Source organism: Prionailurus bengalensis, chromosome A1, assembly GCF_016509475.1.
Source record: "Prionailurus bengalensis isolate Pbe53 chromosome A1, Fcat_Pben_1.1_paternal_pri, whole genome shotgun sequence".
NCBI classification, from domain to species: domain Eukaryota; kingdom Metazoa; phylum Chordata; class Mammalia; order Carnivora; family Felidae; genus Prionailurus; species Prionailurus bengalensis.
In genome coordinates this window covers 67,786,852-67,802,996 of record NC_057343.1, presented here as the reverse complement: position 1 = coordinate 67,802,996, position 16,145 = coordinate 67,786,852, and the positions used below count along the sequence as shown (strand labels likewise).

The 16,145-nt window shown below is 42.0% G+C and overlaps 1 protein-coding gene across 9 annotated transcripts in view; it reads left to right on the top strand.

Moving 5' to 3' along the window:
* DZIP1 (DAZ interacting zinc finger protein 1) overlaps positions 1-16,145 on the top strand; it is a 56,673-nt gene extending 40,528 nt beyond the window's left edge. For 6 of the 9 annotated variants that reach the window (XM_043581696.1, XM_043581753.1, XM_043581746.1 and 3 more), the window contains 9 exons: positions 301-360; positions 6,091-6,233; positions 6,680-6,842; positions 7,145-7,274; positions 8,132-8,185; positions 9,842-10,035; positions 11,746-11,876; positions 13,095-13,269; positions 15,086-16,145. In XM_043581696.1, coding sequence (XP_043437631.1) covers positions 301-360; positions 6,091-6,233; positions 6,680-6,842; positions 7,145-7,274; positions 8,132-8,185; positions 9,842-10,035; positions 11,746-11,876; positions 13,095-13,269; positions 15,086-15,162 — 1,127 coding nt within the window. In that variant the 3' untranslated portion in view covers positions 15,163-16,145. The remainder of the gene's footprint in view (positions 1-300; positions 361-6,090; positions 6,234-6,679; positions 6,843-7,144; positions 7,275-8,131; positions 8,186-9,841; positions 10,036-11,745; positions 11,877-13,094; positions 13,270-15,085) is intronic. The other 3 variants (XM_043581729.1, XM_043581762.1, XM_043581719.1) reach the window with 1 other exon arrangement.

The following is a 16,145-nucleotide window of genomic DNA, read 5'->3' as shown; positions in this document are numbered from 1 at the left end:
TGTGCCTTAAAAGAATTGCATCAGGCACGAGGTTGCTGAGTGAGAAACTGGGTGTAATTACTTGAAAATACAATTTCCTGAGAGGGGACTTGATGGAAAAGACGTGGAAAGAGAAGATACCACGAAAAAGTGACCAGCTTTAACTGACTGCCTCCATATATTTTCCCCCAGCGAATCCTGCTATTTGGGGCATGATTAAAATACTGCGGAACTATATAGGTCTCAAAGTTGTTTGCAAGGAAACTAATTTTACTTTGCTGTTGTCCTGTTTGTACTGTTCTTATTTTTCCTCATCGATAGAACAGGCATTCCCATCGCACATACTGGAACCAATAGAAGAGCTTTCAGAGGAAGAAAAAGGTAACCAAGGGCTCCATCAGGGGTCCTACCTGCCCAGAGTCTACTTAGATGCCAAAACGCAAGCCTTGAATCCGATCCAGTGGTTTTTGTCACACCGTATCAAAAGTAGGGAAGACATTTAGGTTTGGAGATTATGCTTTCAGTCTATCTGTAGTAATCTGTCATCTTACTCCTTTAACATGCTGTTATATTTTCTTTCCCCTGCGTTCCTGCGTTCTTAGCATCTGAGTAAGACATTTTTGTGTCAGTCGTGTGCCCGATGATAACAAAAATATTTGTCGCACAGTAGGTATTTCTCACACCCTGGATCTGGGAAAGGAGTGGGTGAAGTACCCATTTCAAAATGATTTTAATAGCAAGAAAATCGTAACGTTTAAGCTCTCAATGTAGAATATTTAGGTGCAGAATAATATCTGTGTGGGCAAATTTGGGAGCTGTTCAAGGTTTGGGGAGATAATTAGAACAATTGTTGCTTATTCATTTGGCAGTTCTCAAAATCACTTTCTGTCCATTAATTTTGAAGTTTATGAAAAATGTTCCACATTATTAAGAGTATTTTCTATGCCAGACTTGTAGATCCTAACACCATTACATCTGAATCTGTTTATCATCATTTTCTCCTTAACAGTGATAATGCTTGACCATTTATCACCTCTTCAGGAGAAAGCAAATGGTTAATATGTATATAGATTCTGGCCTTGCCATTTGTGTTAGAGAATTAAAATTTTTTTATTAAAAAAATTTTTAATCTTTATTTTTGAGAGAGAGACAGAGAGAGAGAGAGAGAGAGAGAAAGCACAAGTGGGGGAGGGGGAGAGAGAGAGGGAGACACAGAATCTGAAGCAGGCTCCAGGCTCTGAGCTGTCAGCACAGAGCCCAACACAGGGCTTGAACTCACGAAATATGAGATCATGACCTGAGCTGACGTTGGAGGTTTAACAGACTTGAGCCACCCAGCCGCCCCAAGAATTAAAATTATATATTCCAATTTGCAAATTCTTAATAGTTGTTATAACTTCTTCTGTGTTATCTAGACAACTTTTTCCAAATTGTTTAGAAATTGAGAAGTGACTAAACCAGGCACATCTATAAAATCTATGCAATGTGTATTTTCAATTTGCTTTCAAATAACATGCTTTCTCCCTCCTCCATGTCATTTACTGATGTCTGGAACACAAAATATCTTATTCTGTGAAGAATCTATGTAATGCATCAGGAGGTTCATAGAAAGGGTCCAAAATTTTTAAACAGGAGCCCCAAATCATATGGTTCACACTCATTTAAAAAACGAGTCAGCTAGGTTCCAAGAGGAGTCCTGCTTTGTCCACCATCACTTGGGGCCCTGCTTCCTCCCACTGCACCCTTCTGCCTCTGTTTCTTTTAAAATTCTCTACCCAGACCATGTAGGGGGTGAGTTTGGGCGGCAAACACCGTCATTGGTTGTGTTGCCACATGCAAGGAACCAGACTGGGAAAGAAAATAATCTTTGCCACCCTCGACTGCATTCAGACACAGCTCTAGTGGGACATAGGAAAGGGCTGGAGACCACCAGAAAGCCCTGAGTCCCAAGCACACTGTTACAGAAGCCAGGGACCCAATGAATCCTTCCAATGCTTCCATGGGGCCAGCAGATTAATTGCCATCAATAAATTCCTCAGCTGTGCTAACATTTTGCGATGATATCTGTGCAGCTAAATTTTGGCAGTGGTTTGTTTGCAAAGCGCTGTGGCTGTTACCAAGAAGTAAGGCATGCATGACTATTTCTGCGTCCATACTTTTTTGACAGTCCCAGAGAGGCATATTTGATCTTGCTGTCCTATAGGACGTTAGGATGTGAGGGCCAGGAGGGCTCTCAGGGGCCGTTTTATTGTTCAGAACCTCGAAACACAGGGGGATCGGGAGCTTGCTCCAAGCTGTTGGGCTTCATTAGTGACGGGGCTGGAACTAAAGTCCAGGTGTTCTGCGTTCCGTAGTTTAATGCAAGGAATGAAGTGAGAGAGGCAGGCTGGTCCAGGACTGGCAGGGTGCCCTTGGAGCAGTCTCTTTACCTATCTGTTTTTAGTGTCTTCAGGTGAAAAATGAGACAATTAATTACTAGATGATGAAGTCCCTTCCGACTCGGAAATTCTGTTTTGGTTTTTTTTTTACTGTTTGCTTTGCACTGCAATTATTTGCTCACCATGAATGCTGTGTCATTAGTCTGATATAACTGATCATTTGTGTGGGCTGTTATCCACTGGCCACCTACCTGGGTATGCTTTACATTTAAAAAAAATTTTTTTTTAATGTTTATTTTTGTGAGAGAGAGGGAGAAGTAGGGGCAGAGAGAGAGGGAGACACAGAATCTAAGGCAGGATCCAGGCTCCCAGGTGTCAGCACAGAGCCCGACGCGTGGCTTCAACTCACAAACGGTGAGATCATGACCTGACCTAACGTCAGATGCTTAACCGACTGACCCAGGCACCCCATGCCTTAAATTTTTTTTTTTTAAATTTTTTTCTTCAACGTTTATTTATTTTTGGGACAGAGAGAGACAGAGCATGAACGAGGGAGGGGCAGAGAGAGAGGGAGACACAGAATCGGAAACAGGCTCCAGGCTCTGAGCCATCAGCCCAGAGCCCGACGCGGGGCTCGAACCCACGGACCGCGAGATCGTGACCTGGCTGAAGTCAGACGCTTAACCGACTGCGCCACCCAGGCGCCCCGTTTTAAATTTTTTAATGAGAGGAAATGCTGATCCTTAGAAAGTTTTGTCTTACTGATCTTGTGAACGGTATGTGCTTTAATTAAAGTCTTCAGCTGTGATTGGCTTTCAAGTGATTAATTCCACCTTTACATAAAAACTTTGTTTTTTCTCCTGTTCATTCTATATTCTTTCTTTTGCTTCTTATCGGCCAGCTCCAGCCTTCTGAGAGTCCTTCCTACCAAGAGGTTTCTAATTATTCATAAATGAATAATCCAAAGCAAGCATCAACATATAAAGTGAATTTGAGGACAGAGGGAAATGTTTAATCTGCAGTCATTTTGGGAAACTCGGTCATCAGAATGAATTTGTCATCAGGGTTGAGAATGAACCCAGACCAATCAGCAAACAAATTCAGTTCACTTGACCCCAGTCCTGGAGCAGACAGAGCCTGGAGCCTCTCTGGCTGTGCTTGTCTTCAGTTCCTTTTATATCCTGGATACTGACCCCAAAATTACCTTTGTGTAAACAGGGCAAGAGGTGTGTCTGTTTCAGTGGTAGCGCCATGACTCCCAGGTCATCTCTTGGTACCTCTTCTCATTTTAGCCCTAGATATTTGTGCACTTGATGGCCAACTAGCAGCCAAAGCCAACAACACGGCCATGGCTGCAGCTGGATTTTGGTGCATTATCTCTGGATTTTGATGCGTTATCCGTTCCTAGGACAGAAGTGCTTTTTTGTTTGTTTATTTTTGAAAGAGGGAGAGAGAGAGAGAGAGAGAGAGAGAGAGAGAGAGAGAATGTGAGTGGGGGAGGGGCAGAGAGAGAGGGAGACACAGTATCTGAAACAGGCTCCAGGTTCTGAGCTGTCAGCACAGAGCCCAACACTGGGCTCCAATTCACAGACCAGACTGTGAGATTATGATTTGAGCTGAAGTCAAACGCTTAACCGCTTAACCAACTGAGTGAGCCACCCAGGCGTCCCAGAAGTGCTTTTTTTTTTTTTTTTTTTTTTAAGGTGGCCCCAGAATACGGGAAAACATTGGTGGGAAAACAGCATGAATGCTGAGAATATAAAATTTGAGATTACTTCTGACTTGTATTAATAATCTTACAAAATTTCATAATTTCAGTTTAGCAAGCCGCAGTACCAAAGTATAGCAAAGCATTATCATGCAGGACCTTTCCTTCTATTTAATGTACATATCATCATTTGACTGATTTTGCCCTCAGCAGAACCAGTTATTAATGAGCAGAAATATTCTTTACCTGCTGGAATCGCACTAAGGTTTAGAGAACATCTGAACCACAGAGCGTTTTGTTGAGGGTCTTCTGTCAATCTGAGTGCCGTGGGTCCCTACACTTCCCATGGACTGAGGTGGGGGAGGGAAGAATGGGTGTATCTGGAGCTCCTGGAGCCCCAGACCCACTAGATGCTGGCATCTGGTGCTACCCTTGTTGGGTGAAACACCCCTGTTTGGAGAATAGACTCCAAAATGATAGCACTGGTGACGTGTTCTCTCAGATCTGGCTTGGGACATTCACTAAGGGTCTGAACAGCCCACTGTGAGGCCTCTTGCATCAAATTCTCAGCTCCTTTGACATCGGACTCAGTTCAGGGTCATGTAGATATGCCCCTTCTCCAAATGCTCTTGAAGTAGACATTTTTTAGTGGGAAGGAAAAGCTAGAATATGGCCTATTGTTTTTTCTTTGCTTTTAATTAGAAAGGCTCTTTTAAACAGAATATACTTCTCCCAAGACCTGTATTAACCTCTTTTTCATTTTGGTAAATAGTTTGGGAGGGATTATAATTTTCATGTTTTGAAATTTTGTATAAACTTCTACCGAATTTATTAAATAAAAACTTAATTATTTAATGTAAACTGGGCTTCTTCATAAAATGATACATAAATTCTAACTGAATTTAAGACAGATGAATTCTTCAGAAAGTAGCAAAATAATTTTAGGATAAACCATCGAACTTCTAAAGAATTTATTTTTTCTACTGTGCTTCTATAGAGACATTTCTCTTGCATTATTTATCTAGTTATAATTCAGTTAAGTGGGAGGGGCAGAGAAAGAGGGAGAGGGAGAATCCCAAGCAGGCTCTGCACCTGTTAGTGCAGAGCTAGACATGGGGCTTGAACCCATGAACTGTGAGACCATGACCTGAGACAGAAACAAGAGCCAGCCACTTAACTGACTGAGACACACAGGCACCCCTAAAGACACTGAAGTTTTTTTTAATGTTTATTTATTTTTGAAGAAGAGAGAGAGTGGGGGGGGGCAGGGGGGGCAGAAAGAGAGGGAGATACAGAATCCGAAGCAGGCTCCAGGCTCTGAGCTGTCAGCACAGAGCCCGACGCAGGGCTTGAACCCACAAACTGCAAGATCATGACCTGAGCCAAAGTCAGACGCCCAACCGACTGAGCCACCCAGGCACCCCAAGACACTGAAGTTTTAAAGCAAACTTAAGATAGTTTTGAAAGTTGTGATACTTCAGCATTATATATTGTGCTTGAATGACCAAATGACCCAAAAACTATTACAAAATGCTTGCTGTTTAAAAGTGGTGTTTTGCCATTTTCTGCTTAGGGATTTTATGTATTTTTCTTTTTTCTTCTCTTTTCTTTTTTCTTTTCTTTTCTTTTTTAAATTTAAATCCAAGTTCGTTAAGATACAATGTAGTATTGCTTTCAGGAGTTGAATCTAGTGATTCATCACATACATATAACAGCCAGTGCTCATCACAAGGGCCCTCCTTACCGTCCATCATCCATTTAGCCCATCCTCCACACCCCCCCATCGCCTCCAGCAACCCTCAGTTTGTTCTCTGTATTTAAGAGTCTCATGGTTTGCCTCCCACTCTGTTTTTATCTTATTTTTCCTTCCCTTTCCCTATGTTCAGTCTGTTTTGTTTCTTAAATTCCACATGTGAGTGAAATCATATGATACTTGCTTTTCTCTGACTTATTTTCACTTAGCATAATACACTTCAGTTCAGGAATATTTAATTTTTTTAACACATTTTGTAAACCTTATTTCAGGAAGGGAGAATGAACAGAAATTAAATAACCACAAGATACATTTAAGGAAAGCTTTGAAGGGTAACCCCTCCCTCAATAAGGAAATCAGAAACATGTTGGAGCAGAGTTTGCTGGAGAAACTGGAAACCTTGGGGATTAATGCGGTAAGCTCATTCATTTCAGGAACATTTGTTGGTTGTGCTTTATTTTGCTTTCTCAATGGGAAGAGATCAGAGAAGAGAAGAAGGCATGTCTGTTCTGTCCTTGTGGATTCATTCTGTCCTGATGGCCCACCTTGTATTGTTGGTTAGTCAGACAGACAGAGACAGACAGACACACACACACACACACACACACACCTCTGTGCATTTGGTCCTGGCACTCGACAGCCTCTCACCGCTAACCAATCATGTAGAGTCATTCACACATCCCCTGTCCCACTGCACTGGGAGTGCCTTTCGAGGTCAGAATAGCATGTTGTGGTATGTTAGGGCATCCTCTTACCTCACACGCAGCCATAAAGACAAAAGGTTGGCATAGTTTGTGTTAACAAATGTTCATGAAATGAAGAACATGCCAGGATAATTCGGTTAACGGTTCATCTCTTCAGGATATACGTGGTATTTCAAGTGATCACTTCAGTAGAGTGCTAAGAACTGTGGAATCAGCAAGACATGAGCGAGAAAGACAAATACCTAACATTCAGCAAATTCGAGAATTCCTTGAACGTGAGGTCAGCTGTAAAATCGAGGAGAGAAACTTACTGTCCTCAGGTAAGCCCGTAACTGACTGCCATTGCATTTCTGCACATAGGAGCGACATCCAGTTATCTTTCATAATTTTAAATGTCTCACAAACTCTAGAACTTGACTGGCAAGTCTAATACCAATGAACCATTTATATGTTGGGTCTCGGATTTTATTTTTATATTAAAAATTGCCTGTGGTGTGGACTCTAGACCCAAGAGACGAGTTTGTTGGTTTCAACTGCCAGTGTAGACAGTATTGTGGTATTTTCTTCTTCACTCACTGATCATCAAGGCAATGGAGATTCATGAATGATACTACTATTCCAGATAAGTATGGCGCTTCTCAAATGGATACCCTCTCAACTGGAGAAATACCCAAGGCAGTGCAACTTCCTCCCAAAAGCAGACAACTGATTAGGCAAAGACCTGTTTTCACTGATAGGACATCTGTTCCCAAGTGAGTATTTTTAACGCTAAAATTTTTGTATTAATGTTTGTCCTAGTCAGCTTGGGCTGCCATAACAAAATACCATAGACTGGGTGGCTTTAAAAGTTTTTTTTTTTTTAATGTTTATTTATTTTTGAGAGAGAGAGACAGAGACAGAGCACAAGCCGGGGAGGAGCAGAGAGAGAGGGAGACACAGAATCCAAAGCAGGCTCCAGGCTCCAGGCTGTGAGCATGGAGCCCGATGCAGGGCTTGAACTCATGAACTGCGAAATCATGACCTGAGCCAAAGTCAGACGCTCAATCGACCGAGCCACCCAGGCACCCCTGATAGACTGGGTGGCTTTAAAGAACAGCGATATGTTTTCTCACGCTTCTGGAGATTGGAAGACTGAAATCAGCATGCAGTATGGTCAGGTTCTGGTGGCAGCTCGCTTCCAGGCTTGCAGACAGACGCCTTTTTTTCCCTTTTTTCTCACTGTGTCCTCCCATGGCAGGCAGAGAGAGGACTGATCCCTCTTCCTCTTTTTAAAAAGGACACTAATCCATTTATGGGGGCCCCCAACCTCATGACCTCAGATAAACCTAATTACCTCCCAAAGACCCCTTCTTCTGAGAGCATCACATTGGGGGTTAGGGGTTTCCACGCACAGATATTAGGGGGACACACACTCACGCCACAACAAGGTTTGACTCAGCCAAGAGTCACAGTACAGCTCCTCCCGGCCTGTCATGGGCACTGGCACACTCGTTGATGCTGATCCTCGTTAACATACGTTCAAAGCCACAATCACCAATCCCATAGAAATTTACATTAAATTATGTTATTGGTCCATGCCGTTTAGAAATCGTTTTCTGTTGTTTTTTAGAATTAAGAAAAATATCACAGAAGATCATTTTCCCAAAAAGTCTTCAACTCTTACGTGAGTACTTGGGAGTGGGGAGCAGCCATTTAAAAAATTCTTTTCACTGAACGTTCCTTTTATCGTTAATTAGTGTGTGCACTGTGATTAACTAAAGCCCTAATGATTGAACATCGTAATTGATTTGTTACTCTTTTATGACATGTCTTTGTTTCTTTACCAGATTTTATGTAAGTCAGTAGCACTTATCACATCTTGACCTCCACTAAGAAGTGAGACCGCCCTGAGTCATTTCCGTTACTCCCCTCAGTGTCCAGTAGTTTTCAATAAGCACAAAGAATTAAATGGATGATGTCAACTTTTAGCGGCTGGATTCTTGGTAGCACAGTCAGATGATATTGCAGTCTTCTCGCTCCTTGTGGAAATCAGGAATGGCCCTAGACCTTACTGTCTTCGGCCCTCTCGAGATACTAAGAATCCTAGCTGAGTTACTCATAAGCTGTGTGCCACTGATTCAGTAGTTTACCTGTTTAAGCCTGTTTTCTTATCTGTTCAATGGGATGATGCTGCCTTTTTCACAGGATAGTTCTACTACAAATTAATACATGAAAAAGGTTTGCCTCAGTGCTTGGCAGTTCATGGGGGCATAATAAATTATAGGTATATTTTTGTTTTTACTTAATAATGGTTTTTAGTTTTGTTATTTTACTTATAATTTATATTTAAGGGAATATAATTTAAATATAAATTTGAGTATTTATAAGTAAGTTTAATTTTATCATAACTGAAATTTATCATCAAGTTTTTCTGGAGATAGTAATACTGTAAATATCTCTTCTTGAGGCATTGTGTATATATAGTAGAGACAATATGAACTATATATATATAAACTATATATAAATATATATATAAACTATATATATAAACTATACATAAATATATATATAATAATCACATATAGTTATATATAAACTATATATATAAACTATATAAATATATATTTAACTTATATAGTTAGAGACAGTATAAATATAGTAGAGGCAATAAAAATGATTTACCCTTCAAAAGCACTCTTCATGTACATAATCTCATAGGAAGAGCCTTATTTCATGGGATGTGGTATAACAACATTGTCTGGAATTTAAATGCTCAAAGAATATTTTTTTTGAGAGAGAGAGAGAAGGGGAGGGGCAGAGGGAGAGAGGGAATCTTTTCTTTTTTAATGTTTATTTATTTATTTTGAGAGTGAGCATGGGGGAGGGGCAGAGAGAGAGGGAGAGAGAGGATACCCAGCAGAGTCCAATGCTGTCAGTGCAGAGCTCAGCTTGGGCTCTCATGAGCCTGTGAGACCATGACCTGAGTTGAAATCAAGAGTCAAACACTTAACCCAGTGAGCCCCCAGGCACCCCAGGAGAGAGAGAGTCTTAAGCAGATTCCACGCTTAGCATGGAGCCCCACGCGGGACTTGATCCCATGATGCTGGGATCATTACCTGAGCCGAAATCAAGAGTTAGACACTTACCCGACTGAGCCACCCAGGAGCCCTAAGTGCTCCAAGAATATTCTTAAATGAACAAACACTACTCTGAACTTCTCACTTTAAAATAGAATGCTATTTTAAAAGGCATATCCTGTAATGGGAAGTGACCGAAAATCCTGAATCATTGTAAATCCTGAAATGTGAAAACAATGCCGTTTGGGTTTTCATTTGTTTAGGACGCCGCCCTTCAGTTCAGAGGAAGAGTTGGATGGTGAGGACCTCATCCAGGCATGCGCATCCCCAGACTTACTTCTCGTGCAGTCATCCAAAAGCAACAAGAGTAGCTTTGGAAAGAACACTGTCAAAAGTGACACTGACTGGACCGAGGGTAGTGATATCGAGGACTCCGATATTTCTCCCAAGCCCACAGGTGAGCTGTTGTCATTGAAAATCCTTTAGGAAATTTTGTTTAGGACAGTGGTTCCTAACTAGGGGCACAAAGCACCGGGAGTCTGAGCTGGGAAAGTGCTCACAGGAAGGATGGGGCTAATCCAAAAGCTACTGTTGCCAAAGGAAGACGGACAGGGCACGGCAACTGACTGATGTGCAAGTGGAAGGCGAGGAGGGAGCTGGGGATACCGAAGTGTGTCAGTTTCCTAGGGCTTTAGGAACAAAGTGCTACACGCCTTGTGGCTTTGAACAAATTTCTTGTCTCCGTTCCAGAAGCTGGAAGGCCAAAATCAAGGGTGGCAAGGTTGGTTCTTTGTGAGGGCCACAAGGGAAAGATCTGGTGTGAGCCTTTGGCCTTGGCTTGCCAATGGCCGTCTGGTCCCTGTGTCTCATCACATCACCTTGCCCCTGTTCGTCTATCTTTGTGTCTGAATGTCTCGTTTTTATAAGGACACGAGTCATACTGGATTATGCCCCGCCCCCTAATGACCTCACTTTAATTTGATTACCCCTTTAAAGGCCTTATCTCAAAATAAGATCACGTTCTGAAATATTGGGGGTCAGGACATCAACATATGCACATGGAGGGATACAACTCAGCCCATACCCTGGGTGCCTGTAAGAATGGCTGTTCTTATGCACCTTGCTGCCTTCGGGTGGGGCAGTTCTAGAGGAGCAGAAAAGCCAAGTGTAGGACTGCTGATAATTTGAAGAGAAGTGGGGCATAAGGGTCATTTCTTAAAAAAGAAGTTCTGCTTAATGCAGTTTAAACATTATATATTTCAAACACCTCAGATATTAATTTATCGTATTGTATACAATTTATATATGTACATATAATTATGTAAAATATAATTAATTTCAAAACAGTTAATACTGTTTTTGAAAATACCCACATGAATATTCCATTTATACAGACTACCTTGCTGAAATGAACATTTCTTTTTTTTTTTTAATGTTTATTTATTTTTGAAGGAGAGAAAGACAGAGTGTGAGTGGGGGAGGGGCAGAGAGAGAGGGAGGCGCAGAATCCAAAGCAGGTTCCAGGCTCTGAGCTGTCAGCACAGAACCCGACTCAGGGCTCAAACCCACAAACTGCGGGATCACCACCTGAGCCGAAGTCAGACGCTTAACCGACTGAGCCACCCAGGCGCCCCGAAATGAACGTTTCTGACCACAACTTGAATGAAATCATCCTTCTTTGATTTAAAATGAAAACTTGGGGCGCCTGGGTGGCGCAGTCGGTTAAGCGTCCGACTTCAGCCAGGTCACGATCTCGCGGTCCAGGAGTTCGAGCCCCGCGTCGGGCTCTGGGCTGATGGCTCAGAGCCTGGAGCCTGTTTCCGATTCTGTGTCTCGCTCTCTCTGCCCCTCCCCCGTTCATGCTCTGTCTCTCTCTGTCCCAAAAATAAATAAACGTTGAAAAAAAAAATTTTTTTTTAAATAAAATAAAATGAAAACTTTATTACTTCTAGTCTAGGGGATCATGATCTTTTTAAAATGGATTATTATAAGGGCATTAATGTAACTTTCTGTCAATGCCCAAAATATATCAATTGATTTTAATTTAATAAATATGATTTTTTGCAAAGCTTACATTTTTTCAAATTCACCTGTAAAGTTATTTCGGAACCAAACGTAGATAATGATTTTTTTTTTTAACTGTACCTATTTCCTGTTGGTCACATAGGAACCTCCATTAAAACGCTGACTGAAAAAGTTGAAAAGACGGTTTCAAATCACGGAAGTGTGAACAAGCCATTTGGTGGGATTAATGTTGCTGAGGCGTTCATCAAGAAAGAATTGAAAGAAGACCTGAAGGTGAAATCACTTTTGCTTGCTAGACATACACAGAGAAATTCATCTTTTAATGGGTTATCCTTACTAATTGTATGTTCTTTCTGTAGTGAAATATTAAACAAACCTAGTTACTTGGTGTAGCCAGAGGTTGAGACTTTTACCTTATCTCACTTGCCATCTTGCCTTTCTTTCCATTCTGTAGAGAATCAAAGATACTGGGGTGCTAACTGGTAATAAGGCAACATGTGCTTATCAAGTTCTACAGGTTTTCAAATGCCTGTCACACATCCGGGCTTGACACTTGCAGGTGTTAGGCGGTTTGTACACAGAAACGTGTGACTGACTAGAACCTGGGGCCTCAGATCCGAGTCGGCGGCATGACCTGACCGTAAAATGGGGACTTGTCGAGGTCTGGCCCCACTTGGGAGCTGGCGTTGGTGGAGAAATGCATCAGAGATCTGAGGGCAGAGCCCAAGCTCTTCTCCCTGAAGGGAGGAGAGGCCCTGACACATTCCGAGGTCCCAACGCCAGGACACCAGAAGTGTTTCTGTGGATGGAGGGCCCCTGTTGTATTTCCGGACACCGCTCATCTGTGCCGACTGGGTCTTCCAGTGGGCCTTCCAAGTCACTGCTTGCTTAGATTTAACTCTTCTCCTGCCCATCTAGGGACCCAGAGCATTTTGTCAAACTACTTTTAGTAGTGTTATTTGTGTTGTACAAGCCAAAAGTGACAAAACGTATCACTCAAGCAAGAGAAGGCTAATGTGTCTTCCTTAGAAAAGGGGCAGTAGAAATGTGTGCTCCTTCAGTCGGGGCCTTTTCTGCAGGGCCCTTGTGTGACGTCTCCTGCAGTTCAGTGTCACATTATCACAGAGGGAAGAGCCCCAGACCCTGCCTAGTTCCTACCTGGGGAGCACCCTTACTTTACTACTACAACGTAGTGTTTCTGGGATTTTGGAAACTCATGGTTGGTAGAGGAGGTAGGAAACCTACATTTCCATGGCAAAACAAAAAACAAAAAACAAAAACAATAAAAGAGGTGGTTCTGTCTGCTTTCAAAACACAGCTTTCCAAGTTCGTTTCATTCCCTTCCAGAAATGACCAGATGGGCAATCCTCCGAGATTCCCCAAATTCAAGTCATTCTGTGTCAGCAGCTCAGTCTAGCCAACAGAACGACCAAGGGGCACTAACATGGACCACGTCTTTATGAAACGTTCATTACTCTCCTTTTCTTTTAGTGCACAGATGTGGACGATGAAGACTGGGACATATCATCCTTAGAGGAAGAAAAATCTTTAGGGAAAAAAACTGGGCAAGAACAGAAGGAACCTCTACCTTTGAAGAATGAGCCAAATTCTACTCAAGTGCCAAATGCCTGGGTTGCATCTAATCTCCAGGGGCCAAAGGGAGAAGGTTTGCTGCTTTAACGTCTTACAGGAGCTTGGTCCACTTTCTAATTATTTGTGTTTCTTCCTTATAAATATCTAATTAAACTTAATTAATATATCATACAAGTATCGATGCTTTATGTTATTTTATTTTATTTTTTTTAATTTTTTTTTTCAACGTTTATTTATTTTTGGGACAGAGAGAGACAGAGCATGAACGGGGGAGGGGCAGAGAGAGAGGGAGACACAGAATCGGAAACAGGCTCTAGGCTCCGAGCCATCAGCCCAGAGCCTGACGCGGGGCTCGAACTCCCGGACCGCGAGATCGTGACCTGGCTGAAGTCGGACGCTTAACCGACTGCGCCACCCAGGCGCCCCAGCTTTATGTTATTTTAAAAAGGACTAAATGTGCACATCTGATCTGTATATATTTATTTAATTTGGGCCTAATCTTTGGATTTTAATTTTATTACTTTAATTTTAACATATTTTTGAGAACGCCCATACAGATATTCATGCTTCATGCAGATGCCTCGCAGAAAATGAGAATTTCTGATCACACACCTGAGTGGGGCCATTCTTCTGGCAGTCTTCCTGAATTAATCTGCTCACACATCAAATGTTTTTATTTTCTTTGAAGAAAGATTTCTCTTGCAACATCGTAGCCAGTGGGATGAATTACAAATGAAACCCTGAGGTGACATTGTTCTTGGATGAGACCTAGCATCTGGCTAAGTCCGGGAACTTAAGTCTCAATGTATGTTTAATTTTTAAAATTATAAAATGTAATCTGTGTATTTTTTAATCAAAGAAATTCTGCCCATGGTGAAAGCCAAGGGTCACAGAAGGGCTCCTCTGTGTGCCCCTCACCTCCTACGTTACCTCGAGTTCCCCCACATCTGAGTAGTGGGTCACGCTAGTATCCAGACTCAACACCTGTAGACGTTAACTGTTGGTGTCCTGCTAAGACAGACGGGGGTCTGGCTCATTTTCTCCCCTCACTACACCTCTCATGACCCCTCTTCAGGGTCTTCAGGCCCCTATTGGTAGCTTTAATACATGCAGACCTCTCCCTTTGTCCTTTCCATTTTCAGCAAGATCTCTTGCCACCTCACTCTGTAAAATGCCAAGAGGAGCCATTGCCATGTCCGCCCTTCAAGTCAACTTTTCTCTCCTCCAGGGTGTGAGCCGTGCCTATACTGCCACACCGTGCCCATCACCAGGTGGCCTGTGCTGTCTGAAGGTTGATTCTGACAGTCACAACCTGACGACCGTGTACATTACAGCAACTGTATGCACACGAGACCGAGAGGATGCTCTGAATACCTTCCCTTTCTCTTCTCCCCATGGCATGACCTCACGCCCCTCAAAGAAAAGATGTCTAAAGGACACTCAAGTGGAAATCTCTGCACCACACTATTTTGGTGGCTCAGCACACTTCTTAACATCATATTGAAGCCCACGTCCCCTAGAAAATCCTTTTTTTTTTTCCCACCATTTAATTCCTACTTGGCTTATTATAATTTGATTCTGCTTTCTTTACACCTACTACTCAGAGTCCGTAACAGTGACAAAACATTATCGAGCACAGTCAGGATCCAGACCCTGTGCTGAATGCAGGGAAGGAGAGATGCTGAGTGGAAGCCTCCACGTAGGGGTCCAGTGAGGTGTCCCGGAGACGTGGCCATTCCGTGGCCAGCCTGCACCCAGCCTCCTCCACAGCCTGCGGACGCTGGGGCCTGCGGATGGGTGAACAGACTCAGACACCCAAGTTTCGGAGTTTTACAGGCTCCTCAATGTGCTGGTTTGATCACTCAGGCCTCCTCTTCCTCCCCCCACAGGACTTCAAGATGAATCAAGCACGTTGAAAAGCAGCTTAGTAACTGTGACTGATTGGAGTGACTCTTCAGATGTGTGACTACAGCCCCGGAGTCAGAAGGTCCAGACGCCAACAGGATTTCAGTAATCTGCCCACAGGATCCTTAACGCTCCTGCCCTACGGTATTTCCCACAAGAACAAGGAAGCGGATTCAAAGAACAAGGGTCTCTTTAACGGCACCTAATTCAGTATTGAAAACAAAAACTGTCAACAGTATTTCGAAGCATACAAAGGTGTTTAAGACTTCTGCTGCTTAAAAATAATGTGTCATTGAAGTCATAAAAAGTTTTCTCTTCGGAGCGGTACTCTAGTGTTTAAGCGCATTTTTTCGACTAATTTTTAAGTGAATTTTTAAAAAACTTATAGCCAGTTTGGGTTCGAATTAAAGCTTTTTTTTAAATACCTTTCTTATATACATTGTCACACTGGAAGTGATTTATTATAAAATTCTGTTAGTATGCTTAAAACTGAATTAGTGGAATCAGTGAAATCTTACGAGTAGACTGGTTATTTTTCACATAGAAGTAAGTCTAGAATTATAAAAATATAGCTAGGCCCACGCTAAATACATTTTCCAGAAGTACCTGTTCCAGACTCAGCTTTGAGCCATTGTAAGCATGTTGTTATTAAACAATTATTTTAGAACTTTAAACACCATTTCTGCAGTATAACCTTTACCTTGGATATTTTATGAATAAAATGTAGCTGTTTTAAACGTCAATTTATCAGAATATGAAAAGATTGGGTCATTACTGAATTCACATGTGTATGTAGGGTTTTTCCCCCCTTTTTTCAAATGCCCAACCCATATTATAAAATACCTCAAAGCTATTAGTTCTGTTCTTAACAATTGTCAATGGTCGCAAAGTTCATATAAACTGTTTTTTGCATTTTTTGTACTTTGTGGTACTACATGTACTCTTGTTTCCAAAAAAAAGGTAACATTTTAACTAATGGTCTGTTGGGTTTTGGATGTCTTTTTCAATTTGCCAACCTTTTAAGTAAAGGCCTCCATTACATCA